Below are 26,967 nucleotides of genomic sequence, written 5' to 3' on the forward strand. Positions count from 1 at the left end.
TCTCTCCCCTGCACCACCTAGCTGCCTCACTAAAATTGATTTTTAAAGCAAATTTTATATGGAATCCATAATCTCGAAAGGTGACGCAGTAGATGGAATGCCAGGCCTGCAGTCAGAAAGATTCAAAGATTCAAATCTGACCTTACACACTTACTAGCTATGTGACCCTGGACAAGTCACTTAATCCTATTTGCCTCAGTTTCCTCATCTTTAAAATGAACTGGAGAAGGAAATGGCAAACCACTGCAGTATCTTTGCCAAGAAAACCCCAAACAGGGTCATGAAGAGTCAGATATGACTGAAAAGGACTGAACAACAACAGAGTAATCTTGAAAGCTAGCCAGAGACCATAATTCAGCCCTAAAGCACTGTTTATATCTACGTCAACTCATTTTGTCATTTTACTTTCTTTTAAATGTGAAAGTATAAGCTATTCAAATTTGTTTTCATTTTGAATTCTTGGGGATAGTTGGGTTGTTTTTAGTAAAATATATTTCAAGCTTCTTAAAATAGATTTTTTTGGTTCTTTGATATTTGCATATAATAATAATTAATAATAATAATAATAATAAAAGTAGCTAACATTTACATAATGTTTACTCTGCCAGGTACTGTGCTAAGCACTTTACAAATATCTATTTTGTTCTTTACAACAACCCTAGGAGGTAGGTGCTATTATTATACACATTATACAGTTGAAGAAACTGAGGTAAATAGGTTAAGTGACTTGCCCAGGGTCACAGCTATTGTCTGAGGCTGGACTTCTGACTCCAGGCCCAGTGCTCTATTTAATGTACTACATCATACATATATGTTTAAGCCTCTTCTGAAAATTGAATTTAAATTATTTTAAATTTCTGTCATTATTACTCATTAAACACTTTGTGTCTGTACCACTCATGTCATTTATGCAAGGCTCTATCATATGAAGAAACAGTAATTTTGCTATATGTATAATATGTTTACAAACTGAAATCAGAAGTTGGTTCTGATCTTACAAGATCTTAGAAGATTCAAAGCCAAAATATATTCATTTTTTTCTTCCTTCCTTTTTACAGTGTTTGAGAGATTTAACGTGGGCCTGAAAACCCTCAGAAACCAGAGGACTCCTGGAAACTTCAGAGAGAGTTTTACATTTAGGCTGCAGTATTCTCAGCAACACAATTTGACAGGGACAAGGGGCCCTACGTTTTGGTGGAGTGAAAACTTGAGCCAATAAAGCCAAATCTTATAGTTGTTATTGCCTTTGCAAGCAGCATATAGCTCTCCTGGCTCTGTGCTGATCACAGATTGACATTTAAAATGTGAATTTGATATCTGAAGTCCCTATTCCCTTTAGTCAGAGATTTACATTCTGTGATATCTCAAGTGTTGTCCACATGGAAATTTTAGGATCTTAACAGCAAAAAGAGAAACAAAACATAATCTACCATCTCCAAACATCAGTAATGATTTGGAGGTCTTATTTAATTTTTTTGCTTTTTTTCTACTCTTCTCTAAGAACTTTCCTACCCCTTCATTTCTACTCCTTCCACTAAATAAAGAAGCAAATTATGAATGGAGAAAAGCATAAGTTGAATTTTTCCTGAATTCTTTGCCATGCTGCCTTACAGTCCAAACACTGAAATGATTCTCTTCTCCCACCCCACCTGCCACCGCAGGCTTAGGGAATATGTGGAGGAGCTCTTAAGAAAACGTATGACAACAACTACTAAAAGGTAGCTTCTTTGAAAATAAGTACACCTTATAAATTATATCGAACCAGTGGCCAAAACACTCAGAAGACCAAAAAGCGAATAGCTACAGTACTTGGTTCCTGTTTGACCAGTAGCTGGATATCATGGCTTTAGATGGGATATTTTATATCTGTACTGTTTTTCATTACTGACTGTTTTGGACTTCAATCAAAAACATATTGTAGATTTTAACGCTGAAAATGTAGAAACATTTGAATGTTATATTCTAGGAAGCAATAAATTGTAACTGAAATGAATGCTTGTATATACTAAATAGCCATAAAATGTTTGTCTTCTCTTAAACAGCTTCTTTGACAATTATAACTTGCTCAGACATAGAACTATAATCACTGTGCTAGACTGAGACAGGAGATTTAAAAACAACACTGATACAGTATATGAACAGTGCCTGAAGGGGTCAGTGGTGGTTAGCACTCTGTGTTTAGCTGTGTTTATGCTACAAAAGTGCAATATTAGACACTGTAGTTCAGTTAGGTAGTACAGTTGCATCACCTAACTCCAAAGAAGAAACCAGGTTTGAGTAAACTAATTGCACATATTTCATTAAGTAACTCCTCTGCCCTTTGCTTGAATGCAAACATATGTGGCTGCTAGTGGCTGCTATTTTTACTTACTTTGCATTATTTTTGATCATCATATACCTTGAATGGAGAGCCAAACAATTCCCCTCGTCAGCCAACCAGAGATGGCCAACCTTTAACTTCATTAGGAAGAGGAAGTTCATAATTTAGGTGAAAACTAGTGACTACTGGCACTTAAGATCAGAAAAGAGAATTCTTAATACTTGAGATGCCTTAAGGTACTATCTACCCAAAGCTTTGAAAGCCTTACAAGGTAAACAGTTAGACTAACACTAATGTATGTATTGATGTGTTGTTTTTTGTAGATGTTGACATTTGATAATAAAACTCTCCTTCCTGACTAATCTCAATGTTTGTGCATTGTTGTTGTTTTTAATTCTCATTTTGTTACTGGAAGAATAGAGTGCTGAAAGAAGGCAAAATAAAATCTCTGGAGATTTGAATTTTGTTTTCCTCTCTCCTATAAGACTGCTCTTGAGCTTTCATAAAGTCTTATAAAATGTGACTCCTTAAAAGCAGACATTTCCTTTTTCATCTTGATTTATCGCCCCCACTTTACCTAGCAATGTGCTTTGCACACAGTAGGTTCTCAATAAATGCTGGTTAAAAGTGAAAAAAGTGGGTCCCATTCCCAACTCAATATCTAATACAATGTATCCTGTTCTCTAAAGTTAAAAAAAAATACAGTACCTACTGGATTTTAGAATCTTTAAAGATTAATATTAGAAAATTTCCAACTAGTGTGTGGCCTAACAATCACCTCTGATCTTTTTTTCCTGGGCTGGCTCTCGTCTTAACTTGCCCTCACACCAGCAGGTCTGGGGTTTTTTCCCAGAGGATGAGGACTGGACATAACTATGTGGCTATTACTCCAATTTGCTCAGGGCCTCAGGGTAACCTTAATGTGTATGTGAGAAGAAAAGGATATACTCTTACACACTATGGCTCCCAAGCCCCTCACTGGTATGCTTCTCATTAGTTGTCATGATAACTATCATAACATTAACTTTTTCAAAATTAATTTTTATTGACATCTTTGGTTTTTATGTTGCCTAAAATTTCATCTATATCTATTCGCTCCTCCTTCCTAGAGAGGAAGCCCAAATAATTCTCTAAGGTATATTCATTACAACAAAGAACTTTTAAAAAATTTTTTAAAAAGAGAAGAGGAAAAATATGCAAAACTGATCACTACATCCCCAAAATAAGACAATATATACAATGTTCCATACCCATAAACTGCTCATGTCTGCAAAGGAGAGAAAAGAGGTGTCTTTTCAGATCCCTTCTTTGGGAATCTGACTTGTTCTTTGTAATTTTCAACATTCTTTTCTGATTGTTTTATGGTGGTTTTTCTTTCCATTTCCATTGTAGTCATTGTGTATATTTTCTTGGCCCTATCTACTTTCCTTTGCTTCAGTATATCTAAGTCTGTGTTGCTGGGTATTCACTGTATTTGCCATTTTACTGCACAATAATATTTCATTACATTCCTATGCCACAATTTGTTTGGCCATTCCCAAATCAATGGACATCTACCTTCTATACAATTTTTTGTGACAAAAAGGGCCTCTATAAATATTTTAGACACCGTTAACTCAAACATAAAATAGTTACTTCAGCATTAAGGCAAAAGCAACAATAGTCATAATTTACTCAATAAGAGGCAAGAGGAGGGATGATCATATTCAATAGAATGCAAGAATTAGAATAATCAAAATATAACAGTCCACCTATAAGCCTGGGTCACAGTCTACCACTAATACACACATGCAGAAGCGTGGACATAGACCCTCAGAAACCTAGGGGGGAAGCAGATAAATAGGCAAATACATGTGGCTGAGGCAACTCAACTCTGAATGGCAGGCCTTGATGTCCTGGGGCTGTTTAGAGTATAATCTGCAGAATCCTGACTTGCCAGGCAAAACTTCCTCTGCTGTCTGCTAGCCTGTAGATCCTGCTGAGCAAAGAGTTCTTTGTCATTCTTAGACCATTAAAGTAGAGACAAATTCTTTTAACACACAACCAACCATCACAGGGTGCTGAGAAACAGTTATACTCCTCCATTTAAAACAGTCCCCATAAGCCATAGAACTGCTAATCTCTCTCAGGTCATTTCTAAAATGCCGGGCAGTTTCTCCCTCACAAGCTGTAGACAGTGAAAGGGTCATGCAGCCTTGCCCCAGCCAATTCTTCAAACAGAAGAGGATTCTGCTTTGTTCAATCAGCTCTTGGTCATGCCATGTCTCCTCTCACTCAGACAATGCAAATCCCCTCTTTCTTCCTTTGGGGAACCTAAGTAGCAGGAAAGAGCAGCATAAGCAAAACCCTGTGAGTTTTCCCCTCAGAATACAGGGCAGTCTTTCCTTCTGCCAGCCAATCAGCTCTCAGCAGTGTCTCTCTTCAAATCAACATGGCTCCCAGCAAAACAACTCTAGATCTTGCCTGTTAGTTTTGATTAGTTCTTATCAACTTTTGTATTCTATCTTCGGCTTGAAGTCAGGAAGACCTAAGTTCAAATGTGGCCTCAGACATCTACTGGCTATGTGACCCTGGGCATTGTCATTTAATCCCTGTTTGCCCCAGTTTCCTCATCTATAAAATGGGTATTATAACAGCATCTACTCCCAGGGTTGTTGTGGGGATCAAATGAAATTACAGTTGTAAATTGCTTTGTATAGTGCCTGGTACAAAGTAGGCTCTATATAAATGTTGGCCATCATCATCATCATCATTCTGTAATTTCAAGGGTTACCTATGGAGCTGCTATAAGGTTATTGTTTCTTTTGTATGTGGACATTTTGGTTGCTGGAAAGTATAGAAAAAAATGCCTAAAAATAGCCATCGTATTCCTTTTCCTGAATCTTCTCTTTCAGACTAAACATGCCTGCTTCCTTCAACAAATCCTCATATGTCATGGATTTCAAGACCTTCATATCCTGACTGCCCCATTCTAGACACTGTCTAGCTTATTAATGTCTTTCTATAAATCACCATGACCATAACTGACATTGTCATTCACCCTCCTCTCCTTGAAAACTCTCTTCTAATTTTTCAGAAAACTCTCTCTCCAGGTTCTCCTCCTAAATATCTGACTGCTCCTTCTCATTCTCCTTTACAGGATCCTTATCCAAGTGATACCTGCTAATTCTGGTTTCCCACAGGGTTCTACTCTGGGCCCTCTTCTCTTCTCCCTCTGTACTACATTACTTGGTGATCTCACAATTTTCCATGAATTAAATTATCATCTCTATCCTAATGTGTCTTGAGTCTACTTATCTAGCTTTAATCTCTTTGCTGATCTCTAGTCTCCTGTCTCCATTTGCCTATTATTCATTTCAAACTGGATACCCTACAGACATCTTTAATTCAACACATCCAAAACAAAATTATCTTTTTAAAAAAAAAAAACTCTCTCTTCTTCCTAATTTCCCTATTAGTGTGGAGGGTATCAACACCTTCCTGGGTCCATAGGCTCACAAACTAGGTGGTATCCTCAATTCATCATTCTCTCACCACCACCCCTCCCCATAACCAATCTTTGCTAATGCCAGTTGATTTTACCTTCATAACATTTCTCACATTTGCCCTTTCTCTCTTCTGATGCTGTCATCACCCTGGTGCAGGCCCTCATCACCTCATGCCTGGACTAATGCAAGAGTACTGGTTAGTAAGAGGTCATTTTCACCTGGGCATTGAAGTAAAAAAATGGACAAATCAAAATGGCAACTTTCTGGGTAAAAAATGTTGGAAGGAACCTCTGAGGCTATCTAATCCTACCTATAACTAGAACAAGAATTCCTTCTACAACATACCTGAGAAGTGGCCATTCAGTCCTTTGTGTGAAGATCTCCAGTGAGGAGGAACTGACCACTATTTCATTTGTGGATCACCCTAATTCTTAGTTTTTCTTCACACAGAACCTAAACTTGCCTTTGCCATTTCTACTCATTGTTCCTAGTTCTGCCTTCTGGGGAAAAGCAGTTTAAATTGAATCTCTTACACATGAGATCCCTTCAAATAATCAAGAGGCACATAGTGCCTAGAGAAAAGCATTAATTTTGGTGTCAGAGAACCTGAGCTAACATCTTTTTTTTTTCCTTAGCTAACATCTTACTTCTAACTACCTGCATGACCTTGGGCAAATCACTTAACAATTCTGATCATCTATTTCTTCACCTGTAAAGTAGGGGTAGTAGCACAGTAGATATCTCTGAAGTCCTTTCAAGCTACCAATCTATGATCTATGAAGCTGAATAAGGCTGTAATGTCTCCCCTATGAGTCTTTTCTCCAGGTTAAATGCCCTCACTTCTTTCAATCATTACTCCTCTTGGGGCAGGATTCTTGCCACCAGCTTACTGGTTTCTAAAATGTGGTGCCCACAACTCAATACCATCCTACAGATGTAGTCTGGTCAATGCAGAGGACAGCAGAGCTATTACCTCTCTTGTCCTAAATTCTATGCCTCTTCTAATGTAACCCAGGATCACATCAGCTTCTTTGGCTGGCACAGCACACTTGAAACACTGGCATTGCAGTTCCCTAAATTTGCACGTCATTTTCAGATCATCTGTCGTCTAGCTGAATTTTCTTTATCTTGTTCCTGATTTTCTTCAACCCATGTGTGAGCGCTATGTCTAACCCTATTAAGCTTCATCTTATGACACTCAGAAAAGGAAGTAAACATACATGTAGAGGGAGTGAGGGATAGCCAAAAGACATCCCATATCCTCCACTGTTATCTATTCAATAGCAAAGAATCAGAAGGAGCCCCCCCCAGCACGTTTGAGTATAACTCTTATGAGTAGTTTTTGGGAGAAAATAGAATAGTTGCACCAGGTGAGAAGACATTGTGAGCTACAGTTTTGGAAGCATCTACATCAAGGAAATAAGCGAAATAGATTCCATCCAATGTTCTAGTCTGTTGAGATCTTTTGGGATCCTGATTCTTCCAGTTTTGTATCATCTACAAATTTGTTAAGCATGTCATCTATACTTTTATCTAACTACAATTAAAAATGTTCAACAGCACAGGGTCAAGTAATATTTGGTATTTATTTGTCTTTACTATACTTAGGCGTTTCAATTTGGATCCTTACCTGCCACTTACTGGGCACTAGATAATCTAGGAGTTCCCTTTTAGCTGAACAATTCTGTAACTGATATGGCATAGGATAGATAATACGGACTAGATTCTAACCTATTATTTTGCAGGTTAAGGAAGTGAGGCCCAGGAAAGCTAAATGTTTCACCCAAGGTTACTTACCTAATTAATGGCAGATCAGAGACAAGAATTTGGATTCCCTGATGTTTAGTCCAATGCCAATTCATTACTGCTGTACTGAAGGGAAGAAACTAATTGGTATGATGATAAATGAAATAGGCCCAAATGGGAGGTTGGATAAGAGCACTGGAGACTCAATTTCATCTCCTTAAGGATGATATTTTGCCCTAGATTTATCTTAACAATGGCATGCTACTGAAAATGGCAACTATATCTCTGGTTCTGACCTTTATTTGAGGTTTAGACACACATCTTTTTTTTTCCTGCCCCATTTTTTTTTATTAATTTATTTTGATTTATCAACAATCACTTCCATATGCTTTTGAGTTTAAAATTTTTCTCTCCCTTCCTCCCCACCATCCTTCCCAAGATGACACACAATCTGATATAGGCTGTCTGTGTGTGTGTGTGTGTGTGTGTGTATGTATGTGTATATATATATATATATATATATATATATATATATATATTTTAGACCCACATCTTTAGCTGTCTAGAAGATATTACCACCTGGATGCTCCACTGGCATTTTAAACTCAACATGTCCAAAACTACATTATCTTTTCTTGCTAAGCTGCTCTTCCTATTTTTTTCTGTAGTCCTACCATTCACTCAGCCTCTTGTGTTTGTAATCTTGAGGTTCTATTTGGATTCAAAAGGTGGAGGAGAACTTCTTATATCCTGTCTTCCATCCCCCAAAGACATTTTGAATTTTTCCTCTCTCTGAAAGGTATGGTATAGTGGATTAAGTACGAACTTTGGAAACAGGAATATCTGCCTGTGACACCTACTGTCTGAGTGACCCAGGAAGAGTTACAACCTCTCAGTGCTCTAAGTACCTAAGACTATAAGTTCCAGAGAAGGTGCTGACTTGCATTAATAGAGAGAATTTCCTCATCTGAGTTTCTTATGCCAATGAAATCAAAGAGCCAGTCCCCATCCCCCTACCCTCTACTCCCACCATAGGTACCCTAGTACAGGCCCTCATTACTACCTACTTGGTCTATTGCAATAGCCAGTCCATCAATAAACATTTATTAAATGCCTACTATGTACTAGGCACTGTGCTAACTGCTGGGGATACAAAAAGAGGCAAAAGACAGCTCCTGCCCTCAAAGAGCTCATAATCTAATGGGGGAAACAATAAGCAAACAAATACATACAAACAAGCTAGTATAAAACAAAATAAAAAAATAATTAAGATGGGGAAGGCACTAGAATTCAGAGAGGCTACAAAAAGCTTCCTGTAGAAGATAGGATTTTAGTTGGTACTCACCCCACTCCAATTCATCTTTCATACTACTTGCCAGAATATTATATTTTAAAACTTTTTTATTGATGATTTTGTTTCTTACATCACTCTGGTATCAAATGTATTCCTTCCCCACAGCCTCCTTGAGAGTCATCCCATATGACAAATGGTATTTTTTTTGAGAGGTAAAAAAAAGTCAGCACAACTGACTGATACATCAAGCAAATTCAAAAACATGTTCTGTGTAATATCTGTGGACTTCCCACCTTCATGAAAGGGTAGGTTGGGCATGATTCCCATGGTAGGTAGGTTGGGTAGGTTCCCATATGTCTTCATTTGAGTCTCATTTGATTGTTATAATTGTGTTACATTTATAGGTATACTTCATTATACTGAGCTTTGCTTTACTGCACTTTGCAAATATTGCTTTTTTTTCCCAACAAATTGAAGGTTTTTGGCAATCCTGCATTAAGCAAGTCTATTGGCACCATTTTTCCAACAGCATGTGCTCACATTGTGTCTGTGTCACATTTTGGTAATTTTTACAATATTTCAAACTTTTTCTTTATTATTATATCTGTTATGGTGATGTGTGATGAGTGACCTTTAAAAGTTACTGTTGTAATTGTTTTGGGGCACCACAAACAATGCCCATATAAGATAGCAAACTTAATTGATAAATGTGTGTTTTCTGACTGCTCCACCTACCTGATACTCCCCCCCACCCCTTTGGGCCTCCCTATTCCTTAAGGCATGACAATATTGAGGAATAGTAAATAAACTTAGTTGATAAAGCAGTGGTAGGTTTAAGAGGATTCACTCCAATTTTGAAATAGGTTCTACTATGAGTAAAATGCTACCAAATAGTATCATATTCTATAGAGAAATCTTTAGTGAAAGGAAGAGTCAATCAATGAGACAAAATTCATTGTTGTCTTGTTTTAAGAAATTGCCACAGCTGCCCCAACCTTCAACAACCACCACCCTGCTCAGTCAGCAGCCATCAACATCAAGGTAAGATCCTCCACCAGCAAAAAGATTACAACTCGCTAAAAACTCAGATGACGGTTAGCATTTTTTAGTTACAAAGCATTTTTAATTAAAGTATGTACATTTTTTTAGACATAATACTATTGCACACCTAATAGACTACAGTATAGTGTAAACATAACTTTTATATGCACTGGGAAACAAAAAATAAATTGTCATGTGATTAGCTTTATTGCAATATTTGCTTTATTGCAGTGCTCTGGAACTGAATGTACAATATCTCTAGGGTATGCTTGTACTTTTAATTTTTCTGGTGTGTCATTATTCTTTCCATTTAAATTATTATATTTACTGTGTATATTGTTTTCTTGGCTCTGCCTACTTCACTTTGCATCAATTCATATAACTCGTTCCATGCTTCTCTGTATTCATCAAACACAGCATTTCTTATAGCACAGTAGTATTCCATTACAAAAGACTCGTGATGGAAAATGCTATCCACATCCAGAAAAAGAACGATGGAGTCTGAACGAAAATCAAAGCATACTATTTCTCTCTCTTTTTTTGTTTTGCTTTTTTTCTTTCTTGTGGTTTTTCCCTTTTGTTCTGATTCTTCTTTCACAACATGACTAATGTGTAAATATGTTTAATATAATTGTTCATGTATAGCCTATATCAGATTGCATACCATCTTGGGGAGGGGAGAGAGGAAGGAAGGGGAAAATTTAGAACTCAAAATCTTATATTTATTTGGGGGGGGTAAGACAGTTGGGGTTAAGTGACTTGCCTAGGGTCACACAGCTAGTGTTATGTGTCTGAGGACGCATTTGAACTCAGGTCCTCCTGAATCCAGGGCTGGTGCTCTATCCACCTAGCTGCCCCTCAAAATCTTATAAAAGTGAATGTTGAAAACTAAAAATAAATACATTTTAAATAATTTTTTAAAAAAGGATTTTACCAACTTTGCATGGTTCACTTATGTCATTGCATTGTGAGGAAAGCACTTTGGAAACTTTAAAACCCTAGATAAATGCGAGTTGTGATTATTATTATCTTTAAAACCTTTCTAGAAACAAATGACTTGTTTCAAAGAGCTTGTTAGTGACACCTACTAGCCAGCAGTTGTAGGGTATGGACAAGCTGGAAAATGTTGAATGATGATCATTTGTTGCTTTGCTTTCTTAAAACTAGTCTGTGGATTCTGGCCAATACTAAACTGGCCTGTGGCCTCTTTAGATAGGTGGAGGACAGGGAAGTGCGGCAGAGGAAATTCCTTTATGACAAGTATTGCATTACATATTACTCTCTTTCCTGTAGTCATGACTATGCTGGAGCCTTACTCATTATTCCTCCAACACAAGGTTCATCTCCTCTCCATAACTTTGTACAGCCTGTGCTCTTCCTCCTTACCTCTGCCTCCCAGAACACCTAGCTTCCTTCAAGGCTCAGATCAAATGTTACTTCCTACATAAGGCCACTGGTGATTTTGAATTAGAGGATATGACCAAATCTATGCATAAAAGACTTTTATGGATAAGAAGAGAAGTGGTTGAGTGGAGAAAAAAATCTTTGCATCAGCATTTTCCAATAAAGGTTTGGAAGTCAAGATATATAAACAAGTAATAAGTGTACACACATACACACACAGACACACACACACACAATTAATCGCTATTTCCCAATAGATAAATAGTCGAAGGATACGACTCAAAAGAGTTGTAAGGTATTCACAACCATATGAAAAAATTACCAAATTACTATTAATAAGAAAAGTGCAAATCAAAGCAACTCTGAAGGTTCACCTCATGCCTTGCAAATTGGCAAAAATGAGCAAAAATGACACCAGTCATTGTTGGAGGGTACGTGAGAAGATAGGCACACACTTTGTTGGTGGAGCTGTGAAAGAGTATAACCAATTTGGAAAGCAATTTGGAATTATGCAAATAAAGTGACTAAAATGTCCATACCTTTTGAACCAGAGGCTGCATTACTTGGCTTATACCCCAAGGCAGCCATCGATAAGAAAAAAGTCCCCATATACTCCAAAATATTTATAGCAGCACTTTTTGTGATAGCCAAGAATTGGAAACAAAATAGATGCCCATCAATTGGGGAATGGCTAAACACATTGTCGTAAATGAACGTGATATGAGACCAAAACCCATTCCCCAATATATAAGTGGTCAAAATATATGAACAATTATCAAAAGAAGCACTGCAAACCTTTTAACAACAATATGAAAGAATTCTATATATTACAGATAATAAAAGGAATACAAACCAAAACAACTTTGAGATTTCACTTCATACTCATTAAATAGGTTAAGGTTAGAAAAGATAGGAATTGTCAATGTTGGAAGGGTTTTGGGAAGTCAAGCATTTTAGTGTACTTTTAGTGGAGCTATGAATCAATACAACTATTTTGGAAAGCAAAGAAAGGGACTAAAATGTCCATAAACTTTGACTCAGATTTCAATGCTAACCATATACTCCAAGAAGGTCAATGACAAAAAAGAAAGTCCCATATACACCAAAATATTTATAGCACTACTTTTTGTAGTAGCCAAAAAGTGGAAACAAAGTATATGCTCATCAACTAGGGAATGGCTAAACAAGATATGTTACATAAATGTAACAGAACATTACTGTTCTATACGAAATGATTAATAACTATAGATAAGCATAAGAAGTTTACATGAACTGATACAAAGTGATATATGCAAAACCAAGAAAGCAATATACACAATGGAAAGATAAACAAATAATTTTTTAAAAAATGAATATTGTGAAAATATAATGAACAAGCTTGGCCCCAAAGAAGAGATAAGAAAAGAACCCTCCTCCCCCCAACTTCTTTGTAGAAATGGGGGATGATTATTGTGGAACATTGCATATGTCAGCTTTTTTAATATACTGGTCAGTTTTACTTGACTTTTTCTCCCCTCTTTTTTTCTTTTGTTATAAGTACTGCTTTTGGAGTAGAAGGAGAGGAGGGGTCTACTGGGAAATTTAGGCAATATAAAGATAAAAGATAGCAATAAAACTGATTTAAATAAAGAAGTAAAACTCTCACGTACTTGTATTGTAAGTAACATGTGGATACTGGATGTAAGGGCTGTCAACCTGAAATAAAGAGGGCTACCAAAAGCAACCATGAGTCTTTAATCAAGGCAAGAGAATTGCAATTTGGGACACCACATAGCCTCGAAATACTGCAGTTCCCAGGAGGGGCAGAGAGGGTAGGATCTAAATCCTCTTCAATAGGGAGGAAGTCTCATGGAAGGTACAGCCTGGGAAAGCTTTTACAAAAGTTGTTTTGCATAACAACCAAAAGTCCCCAGAAAAGGCTGGGTAGGCTCCAGGAGTGGTGACATCTGATTAGAACAGCAGGCTCCATGTGCTGCAAGGTGGGGGTGAGGGTGGTGGGGTGCCCAGAGAAATCACAAGACCTGTACCAACTGGTTCCAACCTGCTCAGGCCTTGAGATCAGGGTGAGGTAGTTCCTTCTGATAACTATATTCAACCGGCATAATCTTCCTCTTTATTTATATTATGAAGATATTTAAATGTCCTTTATTCTGAACTATGTTTTCTTGATGCCTGGTCAAAGAAACAAATCAATGAGGGTTCACAAACTATAGTTTTGAATGGAAAGTGACACCCACATTGTGTTTTGAACCCAGGGTAGCATTTGCAGGGGTTCAGGGCAGGGAAGGGGTGGGCTGTCTCTGTGTGAGGGAATTCTGTCACTAGATCCAAGCCATTTCCTATGCCTGGAATGTATTCCCTCTTCCTCTTTACCTTTGAGAATCCTGGTCTTTCTTCTAAGCTCATCTCAGATTCTAAATCCTTACCTGACCTCTACCTTCTCCATACCTCTAACTGGTAAACGCTCCCTCCTTCCTAGTTAACTATCTTATCTATGTGCATGATGTATCCCCTCAGTAAAATGTAATCTCCTTAAGAGCAAGCCCGTGCAATTTTTGTCTTTTTATGATCAGTGCCTAGAACAGTGTCTTCCATGTATGTAGTAGGTGCCTAATAAATATTTGTTGAATTGAACTGATTATGCAGAGACCTAGCTGAGAGGCAGCACGGGGTAGTGGATAGACATCTGGCCTTAGCCAGGAATATCTGAGGTCAAGTCCTGCCTCTAACATATACTGACAGTGTGACCCCTGAACAAATCACTTAAATTCTTAGTGTCCTAAGCCACTCTAAGACTGTACATTGCGGAGAAGGTACTGACTTGTATTAGTAGAGGAGTTCCCTATATCAATGAAATTACAGGTCAAGTGTTTTCCCCAATAGGCTTAGTTATGTCCTATCTCTTCAAAAATTTCCAGGGGCTCTAAATGTAAGCCTACCTGTCGCCATGTTGTGCACCAGAGCAAGAGGTGCCAGATGCAAAGTGGTGTGAGGATGGAGGGCCTGACTGTGTATAGAGAGCAGTAGTCAAGAACTAATAGCTCTGTCATTCACTACCTAACGCTGGGTCACAGATCCATGAAGGACTGATGAGGGGTGACCTGCAGTTAGGGATGGCACAGTACAGCACAAGTTGGGGTCCGAGGTCTGGGGATGTGGGCTGAACGGGGAGAAGATACAGAAGCAAGCATAAGCATGGCTCTGACCTCTGGCATGAAGCAGGGGCTCATACACAGCTCCCAGCCCTGCTGGGAGCAAGGGGTAGGAGAAATTATCTCATATCATCTGAGGCAGCTAGGTGGCACAGTCAATAAAGCATCAGGCCCAAAGTCAAGAAGACTCATCTTCATGAGTTCAAATGTGGTTTCAGACACTTAATATCTGTGTGACCCTGGACAAGTCACTTAACCCTGTTTGCCTCATTTTCCTCATCTGTAAAATGGCAAAGCACTTTAGTATCTTTGCCAAGAAAACCCTAAATGGGGTCATGAAGAGTCAGACATGACTGAAAGGACTGAACAACAATTTAGGTACACAAATAGAAGACTATACAAACAAGAAGGAAGAGGTGGAATAGTGTCATTAGAAACTCACTTTCTTCTGAACAGGAAAAAGAAGAGAAAAATATCAACATGAAAACCGGTGGGAAATGGAAGAAGGGAGAAGAGGCAATAACGGTAGGGGTGGATGGGGAGTGGAATTTATCCTAAGGAATATCAACTCTAACCATGACGCAAAGACGGATTAAAAAAGGAAAAGAAAGGATAAGAACTGTGATTAGAATCTGGACTAGGGAGAAGTGGGTCCTATGAACCCTGAGCACTGGTGCTTAGCATACTTTTCTCTCACCACCCTCTTCTTTGTAAAGAATGGATGGGGACCCTGATCAACACAATAACCGACACTAATTCAGGATTCAGGAAACATGCTACTCACCTCCTAACCAAGAGGTAATGGACTCAGCATGCATACAGATACAGATATATACACATACACACATATACATATATGTATGTATATATGTACATTCTGTTTTGCTTAATTATGCATATTTGTTACAAGGTTTTATTTCTCTTTCCATTTCAATGGTGGTGGGAGTGGGGTAGGTAGAATGCAGAGAAGAATTTTTAGTCAACTGAAAAAATTAGATTAAAATTATTTTTAAAAGGGGATATAGGTTGAAGGTTGCTAAGATCAGACAAGAAACAGTTAATTAGGGAAAAAATTCTTTGCACCAAGTTTCTCTGATAAAGGTCTCATATCCAACATACATAAGGAACTGATTCAAATTTATAAGAATAATCATCATTCCCCAATTGATGAATGGTCAAAGAATGTGAATAGTTTAAAAAAAAAATCAAAGCTATCAATAGCCCCACATGTTAAATCACAAATTAATTGAGAAACACAATTTAAAGGCCCTCTGAAGCTTCATGTCCCATCTCTCAGACTGGCAAAATTGGCAAAAATAGAAAATGACCAATGTTGGGAGGCACTGTGGGAAACCATACACATTAATGCATTGTGGATAGAACTGTGAATTGGTCCAGCCATTATGGAAAGCAACTTGGAACTTTGCCCCCAAATCTACAAAACTGTACGTTTCTTTTTGACATAGTGATGCCATTACTAGGCCTATACCCCAAAGAGATTAAAGAGGAAAAGGATCCATATGTACAAAAAAGTTATAGTAGTTCTTTTTATACTAGCAAAGAACTGTGTAGCTGAACAAATGATGGTATATTAATATAATGCAACTTCATTGTGCCATAAGAAATAATGAAAAGTATGGTTTCAAGATACTTGGGAAGACTTGAATAACTGATACAGAGTAAAATTAATAGAAGCAGGAAAACAATTTATACAATAACAACATTGTAATACAGAGTAAAATTAATAGAAGCAGGAAAACAATTTATACAATAACAACATTGTAAAGACAAAAAACTTCGAAAGTCTTAAGAACTCAGATAAATTCAATGACTAACCATGACTCCAGAAGACCAATGATGAAGAACATCGACCATCTCCTGAGAAGTAAACATCAACAGATCTTGGCAAGAGATTAAATATGGGAGGTGAGAGGAAAGTGAGGAGTCAAGGATGACACCTAAGTTGCAAGCCAGTTTGACTGTGAGGACAATGGTGCCCTCAAAGACAATAAAGTTCAGAAGTGAGGATGGTTTGGGGGAAAAGATGAGTTCAATTTTGGACATGTTGCATTTAAGACGTCTGCAGGATACTTTAGTTCAAAACGTGCAACTGGCAGTTGGAGATGAGAGACTGGAGGTTAGGAGAGGTCAGGGCTGGACAAGCAGATCTAAGAGTCATTTTCATAGAGATGATCACTGAAAGAATAGGAACTGATAAGATCACCAAATGAAATAGTACAGAAAAACAAGAGGGCCCAGGAGAGAACTCTGAGAGACTTGCTCAGTTAGGGAGTGTGACCTGGGTAAAGATTCAGCAAAAGAAACAGGAGTGATCAGATAAGGTAGGAGAAGAACCAGGAAGGAAGTCATGGAAACCTAGAGAGAAGAGAGTATTAAGGGGAAGAGGGTGAGCAATAGTGTCAAAGATTTCAGAGAGGCCAAGAAGGATGAGGATTGAGAAACATTAGATTTGGCAAAAGAGAGATCATTTGTGACTCTGGAGAGAAAAGTTTTGGTTGAATAATGAGGTTGGAAGGCAGACTGAAAAGAGTTAAGACAGTAAGAAGAAAGGGAGTGGAGGTACCTATTGTAGATAGCCTTTCTGAACAGAGTTTAGCCATAAGATAGTAGAGAAATAAGAAGACAGATAGTAGGGATGGACAGGTCAAGAAAGGGTTTTTGAAGGATGGAGGAGACAAGAGCATGTTTGTAGGAAGTAGCAAGCAGCCAGGAGACTGGGAGAGATAGAAGATTAGTGAGAGAGTAAGGATGGCAGAAGGGGGCAATATGCTGTAAAAGACACTACGGGATCACTTGTACTTGGCAAGGAGAAGGGCCACCTCTTTGAGAAAGGGATGAAGCAATGGTAGAAAGCATCTAAGTGATGTGATATCAGGAGGGGAGAAGAGGGAACTCTGGGTGAATGGTCTCCATTTTTTTTTTCACTAAAACATGAAGCATGATGTGGAAAAATAGGACACTAATAAACTGTTGGTAAAATTGTGAACTGTTCCAACCATTCTGGAGGACAATTTGGAACTATGCCCAAAGAGCTATAAAACTGCATCTGACCCTTTGACCCAGCAATTCCACTACTAGGTTTGTGTTCCAAAGAGATCAAAGAAAAGGAAAGACCTATTTGTACAAAAATATTTATGGTAGTTCTTTTTATGGTGGCAAAGAGTCAAGGGGATGCCAATTAGGGAATGGCTGAATAAGTTGTGGTATATGATTGTGATGGAATACTATTGTGCTATAAGAAACGATGAGCAGGATGCTTTTAGAAAAACTTGGAAGTCTTGTATGAAGTGATGCTAAGTGAAATGAGCAGAATTAGGAGAATACTGTATACATTAACAGCATTATTGTAACTGATCAACTATGAAAGACTTAGCTACTCAGATCAAGAAAATGATCCAAGACAATTAAAAGGACCCAGGATGAAAAATGATATCCACTTCCAGAGAACTAATGAACTCTGAGTACAGATATAAACATACTTTTTTTCACTTTCTTTATCTTTCTTGGTTTTTTGGTGTTATCTTTTGCAACATGGCTTGACTTCATACGTATAATATATTGCTTGCCTTCTCAAGGAGTGGGAGAGACGCTGGAGATAGAGAGGTAGAAAATTTGGAGCTCAAAAGTTTAAAAAATGAATTTTAAAAATTTAAATATAACTGGGAAATAATGGATTAAACAAAAATATATTTAAAAAATAAATATGAGGAATAGTTCTCAGCTGATAAGATGAGGAGGAGAAGCTATAGAAAGTGTAATCTATCTGTAATATGGGGGTAATGCTATCTGCTCCAAGGTTACAACCTGCTCCCCTTAGCAGTCTGGAGACTAAGATTCTGAAACTTTCTGAGGAAGGATCCAATAAGATTAGACAGTAAACTCTAGAAGAGATTATCTAAATTTTGTATATTCTCCATCACCTAGCACTCTATGAATGAATAAATGAAAGAAAAAGCATTTATTACATTTTTACTATGCGCCAAGTACTAAAGATAGAAACAGAAAAAACATAACAATATCTGATGTCAAGGGTCTCACACTTTAATTTGGGGAGACAACATATGCTCCCTATTGCTTATTGGGAGAAAGGAATTATAGGAAGGGCAGATTAATAAAAATGCTTATTACTTGAAAAATAAAAATAATAAACTAAAAAAAAAGAGAGAGTTCAGTTGCAGGGTAAATGGAAAGATCCCAGGAGTTCTTAGAGTATAGCAGCAGGTCATAAGGCAGTGTGCTGGGTAGGTGACCAGACACGATGGTCCTCCTCACCAAAAGGACTGCTGTACCTCCCCCCCCATCTCAAATATATCTGAAAGAGAATTCATTACTGAATTCAACAAATTAAACAAAAGATGCCCTTAACTCTAACTTTTCTCTTTCTGTTGATGTTACTACTATTCTCCCAGCAACAGCCAGGTTTGTAACTTTAGAATCATCTTTTATTCTTCTCTTTTCCTCATCCCAAATTTCCACCTTGAGAAGCAGCATGATTTGTGGTACATAAAAAGCACCAACTACCCATGAATATCAAAGAAATAGGTTTGAAGGCAAATTCTGACATTTACTAGATGCCTGGCCATAGGTAAATCATTTAATGTATCTTAGCTTGGTTTTTTCACCTTTAAAATGGAGATAATAGTACTTGTAAGTATTTATCTTATAGGATTTTACATAGGATCAGTTGAGATAACCTAAGTAAACCCTCTGCATGCTTAATGAACCATGAAAAATGTATTTATTTCTCTAGCTGCTGAGTCCACTACAATATCTTTTTCATTAGTCCTCTCCTCTCTATTTCCATTGTAAGCACTTTTAATTAGCCCCTCATATTTTCTGCAAACTTGAAAACACTGAATAAATTTCAGTTATCTCCATTATCTCAATGTCAAGGATCTGTGATTTCAATGGTATGAGGACTCCTTCCACTAATTCAGGTTACTATCTTGTCATAATTTAGTAGCTATATCTTAGGGAGTTAAGTGAAGTTCAGAGAGTTTAAGTGTGATTTGCTCTCAGTCATTTATTAGTAAGAGTTAATTAGGCACAAAATTTGAATATAGGTCTTCTTGATTCCAGGTCTAGCATTCTATTACAACTGGACATTTCTTCATCACGATCACCAATATTAATTTTCTTCAATTATTTATTTATGTATTTTTAGTTTTCAACATTCACTTCCACAAAGATCGTCTCTCTCCTCCCCTCAGCCCAAGATGGCATGCAATCTGATATAGGCTCTACTTATACATTCATATTAAGCATATTTTCACATTAGACACGATGTATACAAAATTAGAACTAATGGGAGGAACCATGAGAAAGAAGAAACAAAACAAAACAACAAAAGAAAAGGAGAGCAAACCGTATGCTTCCACTTGCATTTAGACTCCATAGTTCTTTCTCTGGATGTGGATAGCATTGTCCATCACGAGTCTTTTGGAGTTGTCTTAGATCTTTGCATTGCTGAGAAGAGCTAAATCTATCAAAGTCAGTCATCGAACAATGTGGCTGGTACTATGCACAATGTTCTCCTGGTTCTGCTCATTTCACTCAGCATCAGTTCATATAAGACTTTCCAGGTTTTTCTGAAATCCGCCTGCTCATCATTTCTTATAGCACAATAGTTTTTCATTACATTCATATACGACAGTTTGTTCAGCCATTCCCCAACTGATGGACATCCTCTCAATTTCCAATTCTTTGCCACCACAAAAAGAGCTGCTATAAATATTTTCGTACATATGGGTCCTTTTCCTATTTTTATGACCTCTTTGGGATACAGACCTAGAAGTGGTATCGCTGGGTCAAAGGGTATGCAGTTTTACAGCCCTTTGGGCAGAGTTCCAAATTTCTCTCCAGAATGGTTGGATCAGTTCACAACTCCACTAACAATGCATTAGTGTTCCAGTTTTTCCACATCTTCTCCAGCATTTATCATTTTCCTTTTTGTCATGTTAGCCAGTCTGCTAAGTGTGATGTGGTACCTCAGAATTGTTTTGATTTGCATTTCCCTAATCAAGTGATTTAGAGCATTTTTTCATATGACTATAGATAGCTTTAATTTCTTCCTCTGAAAACTGCCTGTTCATATCCTTTGACCATTTATCAATTAGGGAATGACTTGTATTCTTATAAATTCAACTCAGTTCTCCATATATTTTAGAAATTAGGCCTTTATCAGGGACACTGGCTGTAAAAATTGTTTCCCAGCTTTCTGCTTCCCTTCTAATCTTGGTTACATTGGCCTTGTTTGTGCAAAAACTTTTTAATTTAATGTATTCAAAGTCATCTATTTTGCCTTTCATAATGTTCTCTATCTCTTGTTTGGTCATAAATTCTTCCCTTCTCCATAGATCTGATAGGTAAACTATTCCTTGCTCTTCTAGTTTGCTTATAATATCAGTCTTTATATCTAAATCATGTACCCATTTTGACTTTATCTTGGTATAGGGTGTAAGATGTTGGTCTATGCCTAGTTTCTGCCATACTATTTTCCAGTTTTCCCAGCAGTTTTTTGCTAAATAGTGAGTTCTTGACTCAGATGCTGAAGTCTTTCTATTTATCAAACAGTAGATTACTATAGTCATTGACTGTTGTGTCTTTCATACTTAACCTGTTCCATTGATCTACCACTCTATTTCTTAGCCAGTACCAAGTAGTTTTGATGATTGCTGCTTTATAATACAATTTAAGTTAAGATCTGGTACAGCTAGACTACCTTCCCTTGCATTTCTTTTCATTAGTTCCCTTGACATTCTGAACCTTTTGTTCTTCCAGATGAATTTTGTTATTTTTTTCTAGCTCTATAAAATAACTTTTTTGGTAGTTTGATTAGTATGGCACTGAATAAGTAAATTAATTTAGGTAGAATTGTCATTTTTATTATATTAGCTTGGTCTACCAATTGAACAACTGATATTTTTCCAATTATTTAGATCTAACTTTATGTGTGTGAAAAGTGTTCTGTAATTGTGTTCACATAGTTCCTAACTTTGTTTTGGCAGATAGACTCCCAAATATTTTATAATGTTTACAGTAACTTTAAATGGAATTTCTTCTTTTGCTGTTGGGCTTTATTAGTAATATATAGAAATACCAATGATTTATGTGGGTACCAATATTATTTTGCCTAAGAAATTTTCCTGATGAATTGCTTTGATCATGTCACTCCTTTACTTAAAAAAAATCAAAGTTGGAAGGTACCTAAGGGATCATTTAGTTTAAGGATTCTTAGCCTTTCTGTGTGTCAGGGACCCCCCCCCCCAGCATTTTGTTGAAAACCCTTTCTCAAAATAATGTTTTTCAATGCATAGAATAAGACACTTAGGAAACAAATTAGATTGAAATAGATACCAAACTATATTGTTTAAAGTTCACAGATCCTAGGTTAAGAACCTCACTATAAGCCAACACTTTCATTTTATAAATGAGGAAACATAGCTCCAGAGGGCTGAAATGACTTGTCCATAGTCAGAAAGTTAGAAAATGGTCATGCTGGGATTTTAACTTAGCCCAACTTCAAATTCAATCCTCTTTCTGCTACATTCTGCCACCTTTAAAGGGGATCTGTACTTTAGCTTGGCCTGGACCTGTGAGATATGTATATGTGTTTACGAATATCTATACAAATACATAAATCACACACATATATATTGTAGCCCCCATACTACTGAGGGGAGCAGGTTACCACTGGGCAGGGGTACTGTTACCCCTATTTTACACAGATAGGAAAAGAGAGCACACAGAATTAATCTAAGGGGAATATAAAGATTTGCCTACTAGATGATAACAATAAACACTTTTAGACATACATCCATATATGCACAAATATATGATCACAGATCTAGAGCTGGAAGGGTTTTAGGTCACCTAAAATGACATATTATGTATGCATACACATACATATGGGTACATATTATTATGAACATGGCCACGTATAGATTATTACAGCTACATCTGTGTATATACAGATGTCCATGGAATGTATTGTGTATACAAGAAGGTATTGCATATACATATTCATGCACACATATAATTGTATGTATCTATTATGTGTACACATATGCATGCATATTGGATGACCCAAAGCACCTTCCAACTCAAGATTATATATACATATATGTATCTGTGTGAGTCCAGGTCAACATCCTCTAGGCCAAGCGATTCTCAAAACATTTTTTGTCTTAAAAATAGAGGAAAACTCCCCTCCCCCTCTCTGAAATTTGGTTTATGTGGGTTATATCTACCCTGGGAGTTGCGTGGGTCATATTTACCCTGTTAGAAACTAAAGCGTCTGCAGCATTCTCATGAACACAGTCCTGCCTGCAGACCCCTGGCACGGTCCTGAAGACGCAGCAGCTCGGACTGGCGCTGCTCGCAGCGCGCGCCCGCGGTGCTCCTCACCACCGCTCCGGCCGCTCCGCAGCCCCTCGCGCGAGGGTTCCTGGGCCCGACGGGGACGGCGGGAGGACTCAGTTGGCAGAAGCACCGGAGGGGGGCGTGTCAGGAAGTCGGGGAGCGGAGCTGTAGCGGCGGAGGGGACAGGGGCACGAGCCGCTCCGCGGGATCCTAAGGGCTGGCGGCCTCGGGGACAGCGGCCGCGGGGCTCAATTGAACTTGAGGATACGACGGCGGCTTCGGGCGCCTCGGGCCGGGCGATGGAGGAGAAAGAAGGTAATGGAGACCCCCGCCCCGCCGGGGCCTCCTCGGGGAACTGGGAGCGGGGCGGGGCGTCGGGAAGAGGGCTGGTGGGGCTGGGGAGGAGCTGCACGAGTAACGTCGGGGGGGGATGGGAGAGGAGGCGGCGGGGGGAGGTAGGAATATAGGGGAGGGGGGCGAGGGCAGTAACTTTTGTGGGGTAGAGAGGAAGGAGGAGGTGTTGGAGGGCTGTTAAATCTGGGGGAGTTGATTGGGGGGGTGAGAGAGTAGTTCCATTTGTGAGAGTTGGGAAGAAGGGGGATGGTAGGGCAGCAACATTTAGAGGAGTTGGTAAGGAGGGGGATGGGAGGGCAGGAATATTTGGGGAAGGAGAGAAGAAGGGGGATGGTAGAGCAATAAAATTTGGGAGAGGGGGGCAGATGTTAATGAGAAGGAAGTAACATTTGTGGGGTGGGAGGTGGGAAGCAGGAGTAAGGAGGCAGTTAGCATTTGGAGGAAGATGAGTAAGGGCATTTAGGGGAGACTTAGACTGTTTTGAGGAAAGTGACTATTGATCGGTGCTGAGATTAGTACTTGAAGGTAATAGTCGCTTTTTGAAAGAAATGAGAAGGGAGTCTTTTGTGTGTGGTTTGCTTTATCCTTATTAGAGATAGGGGTTGAGTTGGGAAGTATGAAAGGAGTTGAATAGAGTGTTCTGGTCCTCAAAAAGCATTTCTGAAGTTCTTATTTGGGGCGCGCAATAAACATTGTTGTGATTCCAAACAGTACTAGATTAGGTCTTAAGGCTGGGGTGGGGGGGAGGTCATTAGCTCGGGAAGGTGATAAAAAGAGGCAGGGTTTGGGAAAAGTGGGATAAGACTAATTGGGGGAATATTATAAATGGAGGAGAAATATTCAGATAAGAATAATGGATTTGGGGGGCCTAAGTCTCAGAAAACTTCCAGGGTTGATTGGTTAGGGGATGATATGAAAAGTTTGGGAAGGCAGGGGATATGGTTGAAGATGAAGAAAGGTGCTCTGGGGCAGAATTAAGACTTTGAGGGACTTATTGAAGAAGAGGTTGTTGGGCGTGCATTAAAATGGACCTCTAAATTGTATAAACAGTTCTCCCTCCTCAAAACTTGTGTCTACTTGACCAGTGAGAGCATTAACTGAATATGTGATAAAACATGAGGGCCATAGGGAACAATAAGTGGTACAGGATAGGACCTGGTAGAGTTTGTATATTGCTGCCACTGAATAATAGGCAATAATGCTAGTAATAAGGGCATAAGTAAGTAATGACGTAGTGGTGGTGGTTTTTACGTGGAACTAAGTGTTTGTATTCCTGAGTAGGGGTGATATTTTGCCATAGAAAGGGTTATAGTGTGTGTGATGTACAGTTTGGTCTAGTTGAGATCTAAATTTTTTTCAACTAAATAGAACATTTTGAGTTCAGTGGAAGAATTGTAGCTTCCTGTGCCTTACTGCACTAAATTCTATGGCTGTATAGACTTGGTTGCCTCCCGTTTGAGGTTTCAGAGTTGACATAAATTTTACTTTATAAAAGCAGCTTCAAAACCAAATGGCTCCTTTGTGGTTGATAATGTATACTACATAGACTCATTTATGAACTTGTTTTTGTGTGGGACAGCGACCCTAACCCAAATTGAACTCAGAGACTTCTCAGGGTGGAAAGCAAAGGTTACCTTTATTACAGTCTCTCCAGACGGCTGTCTGCTCCTCCGGTGCAGGTAGGAGAGAGAGACAGCATGCAAAAGGAAATGGGATTGATTATATACTGTAATGCAAACAAATCCCCACCCACCACTGTCCCTTATTCCCATTGACTGGGGAGGTGGGCCTACTGTCTAGGTGTGAAATAGTTTCTTCCTATCCCCTTCTCCCTTATCCCAGAGATAAGAGGAAGGTGGGAAGCCAAGGGCAAACAGTTCAGGTTGGGGGCAGGGCTTATTCTTTCTGTTAATATGCTTAAAAGCAAGGTCTGAGGGGGTGAGGATTTTGAAAGTAATAATCAAGAATTATCAACCTTTGAGGAGGCTTCACTTTTGAGAGTTGATCTCTCACATTTTCATCTTATGACTATAGTGTGGTGTTAGAAGATCAAGCAAACCTCCTTTTTCATAACCCAATTAAAGATTATTTCATAATGTCTTTTCCTGATGAATTTCAAGTGTATGATAGCTTGAATATTCCTTTTTGTATTTTTGTAATTATCAGAAACCTTTTCCAAAGCTTTTTTTTCCTCTTAAAAACTACACAGGTAAAAATAAAGAAAATAGGGGGAAAATAAATGGTTCTGTGATGTAATAATGTTTATTTTACTGTAATGGTGAGTTTTAGTATTTTGGTTATCTGATATTTTTTGAATAATGTTTTCCTTTTTTGGTGCTTTATCATAAAAAATGTTATAAATTAATCAAGAGATAACAAAATACCCTTTTGGGTTGATGTTCTAAACTCTTTTGGAGGTGAAAGTGACTTTGCACAGGCCTTCCTCACTTAAATCCAATTTACTTGCAAGTCTTGGCATCATCTTCCTGGTGTTATGGTCCTCTTAGATAAGGACACACATGCAATTTTGGGATACACTATAGCTGCTAACTCTTTTGCACAACAAAACTGGAATGGTAGTCATTCCTTTACTCCTCTTTTTTAATATGCTTGAATAGGGATTGGCTAACTATGGCCTGCAGCACTATTGCCTGTTTTTGTATGGGTCTTCTACTTAAGAATGGTTTTTTCATTTTGAAATGTTAAATTTAAAATCAAATGTGGCAGCTTTGTTCAATAATAAAATCCTCATTTAAATATATTAATTTGATTTAAAAAATGAAAAATCATATTATAAAAGTGTTTAATCTGAAAACAATAAGAACTAAACAAAGATAATTTTATTTGAAATTAGTTGAATAATATACCATCTTAATAAAATAGTATCATCTTCTCTCATATGTAGTACATTGGACTAACAGTATTTTGTGTTTTTCCAAAATGCTTTAACTTGCATTATATTTTCTATGGTCAGACTGAATATTTCATATTTTTACCTGACATTTGTTCAGACATTATTATCCCTTCATTTTAAATATTCTCTGATATCTTTTGTTTGAATCCTTTTTTACAAGAGAATTAATATATAATATGAATATTCACTTTTTATACCTTTCCCCCCATTTTTGTGGCCTCTAAATTTATGTATTTTCATAAATATGTTATCTATAAGTAGGATATAGGTTTGTTATTTTATATGAGATTCATAGTTTGGAAAACACCTTCTGATGTTGGTAGAAAGATTCCTCTATCTTAGTCACGTTCTTTGAAGCTCTGCAGTCAGCTTGTCCCTGAAAGGGCTACTAGTCTCTTAAAAACATGAAAGTCAAGGTCTTCAGATTAAACAATAATAATAATAATAATAATAATAACAGTAATAGATAGCGTTTATATAGCTATTTAAGGTTTTAATTAAACGATTTGCTAGGGTCATACAAGTAGTAAATGTCTGAGGCTGGATTTGAACTCAGGGCTTCCTGGCTTCCTGGCCTAGTGCCCAATGCTGCCTAGGTATGATAAATGTTTGGAAGAAAGTAATCAAGAGGTGAAAGTACTCAACAGAGCAGTAGTAATATTTTTCTTGAGTAATTATTTCTTTTCAGATTGTTTGAAATAAAATCTTACTGATAGTCTCTGAAGAATTTGATTTGCTTTGTGCATTAGAAATATCTGTCACTATTTATCTTAACAAATATATAGAGTAACTAATGAGTAATGAGCAAAGTGTGGGAGTTGGAGTTTTTGTTTTATTTTTAAATGTATGAAAATAATCATTCCAATTCAGCA

At 37.8% G+C, this 26,967-nt stretch overlaps 2 protein-coding genes and 1 long non-coding RNA gene across 6 annotated transcripts in view; 2 read left to right on the top strand and 1 right to left on the bottom strand.

Moving 5' to 3' along the window:
• ESRP1 (epithelial splicing regulatory protein 1) overlaps positions 1-2,688 on the top strand; it is a 105,174-nt gene extending 102,486 nt beyond the window's left edge. For all 3 annotated transcript variants that reach the window (XM_020968608.2, XM_020968618.2, XM_020968628.2), the window contains one exon: positions 1,059-2,688. Coding sequence is in view for 1 of the 3 variants with exons in the window: in XM_020968628.2 (XP_020824287.1) it covers positions 1,059-1,065 (7 nt within the window). In the remaining 2 variants the exon portion in view is untranslated. The remainder of the gene's footprint in view (positions 1-1,058) is intronic.
• LOC110195742 (uncharacterized) overlaps positions 1-22,871 on the bottom strand; it is a 64,929-nt gene extending 42,058 nt beyond the window's left edge. The window contains exon 1 of one of the 2 annotated variants that reach the window (XR_013486286.1): positions 22,743-22,871. This is a non-coding gene — a long non-coding RNA (uncharacterized LOC110195742). The remainder of the gene's footprint in view (positions 1-22,742) is intronic. The other variant, XR_013486287.1, reaches the window with a different exon arrangement.
• A 105-nt stretch (positions 22,872-22,976) lies between these two features.
• DPY19L4 (dpy-19 like 4) overlaps positions 22,977-26,967 on the top strand; it is a 48,508-nt gene continuing 44,517 nt past the window's right edge. The window contains exon 1 of the mRNA XM_020968651.2: positions 22,977-23,142. Coding sequence (XP_020824310.1) covers positions 23,127-23,142 — 16 coding nt within the window. The 5' untranslated portion in view covers positions 22,977-23,126. The remainder of the gene's footprint in view (positions 23,143-26,967) is intronic.

The sequence above is a fragment of the Phascolarctos cinereus genome, unplaced genomic scaffold (assembly GCF_003287225.1).
Source record: "Phascolarctos cinereus isolate Bilbo 61053 unplaced genomic scaffold, phaCin_HiC Scaffold_4;HRSCAF=312, whole genome shotgun sequence".
Classification (NCBI taxonomy): domain Eukaryota; kingdom Metazoa; phylum Chordata; class Mammalia; order Diprotodontia; family Phascolarctidae; genus Phascolarctos; species Phascolarctos cinereus.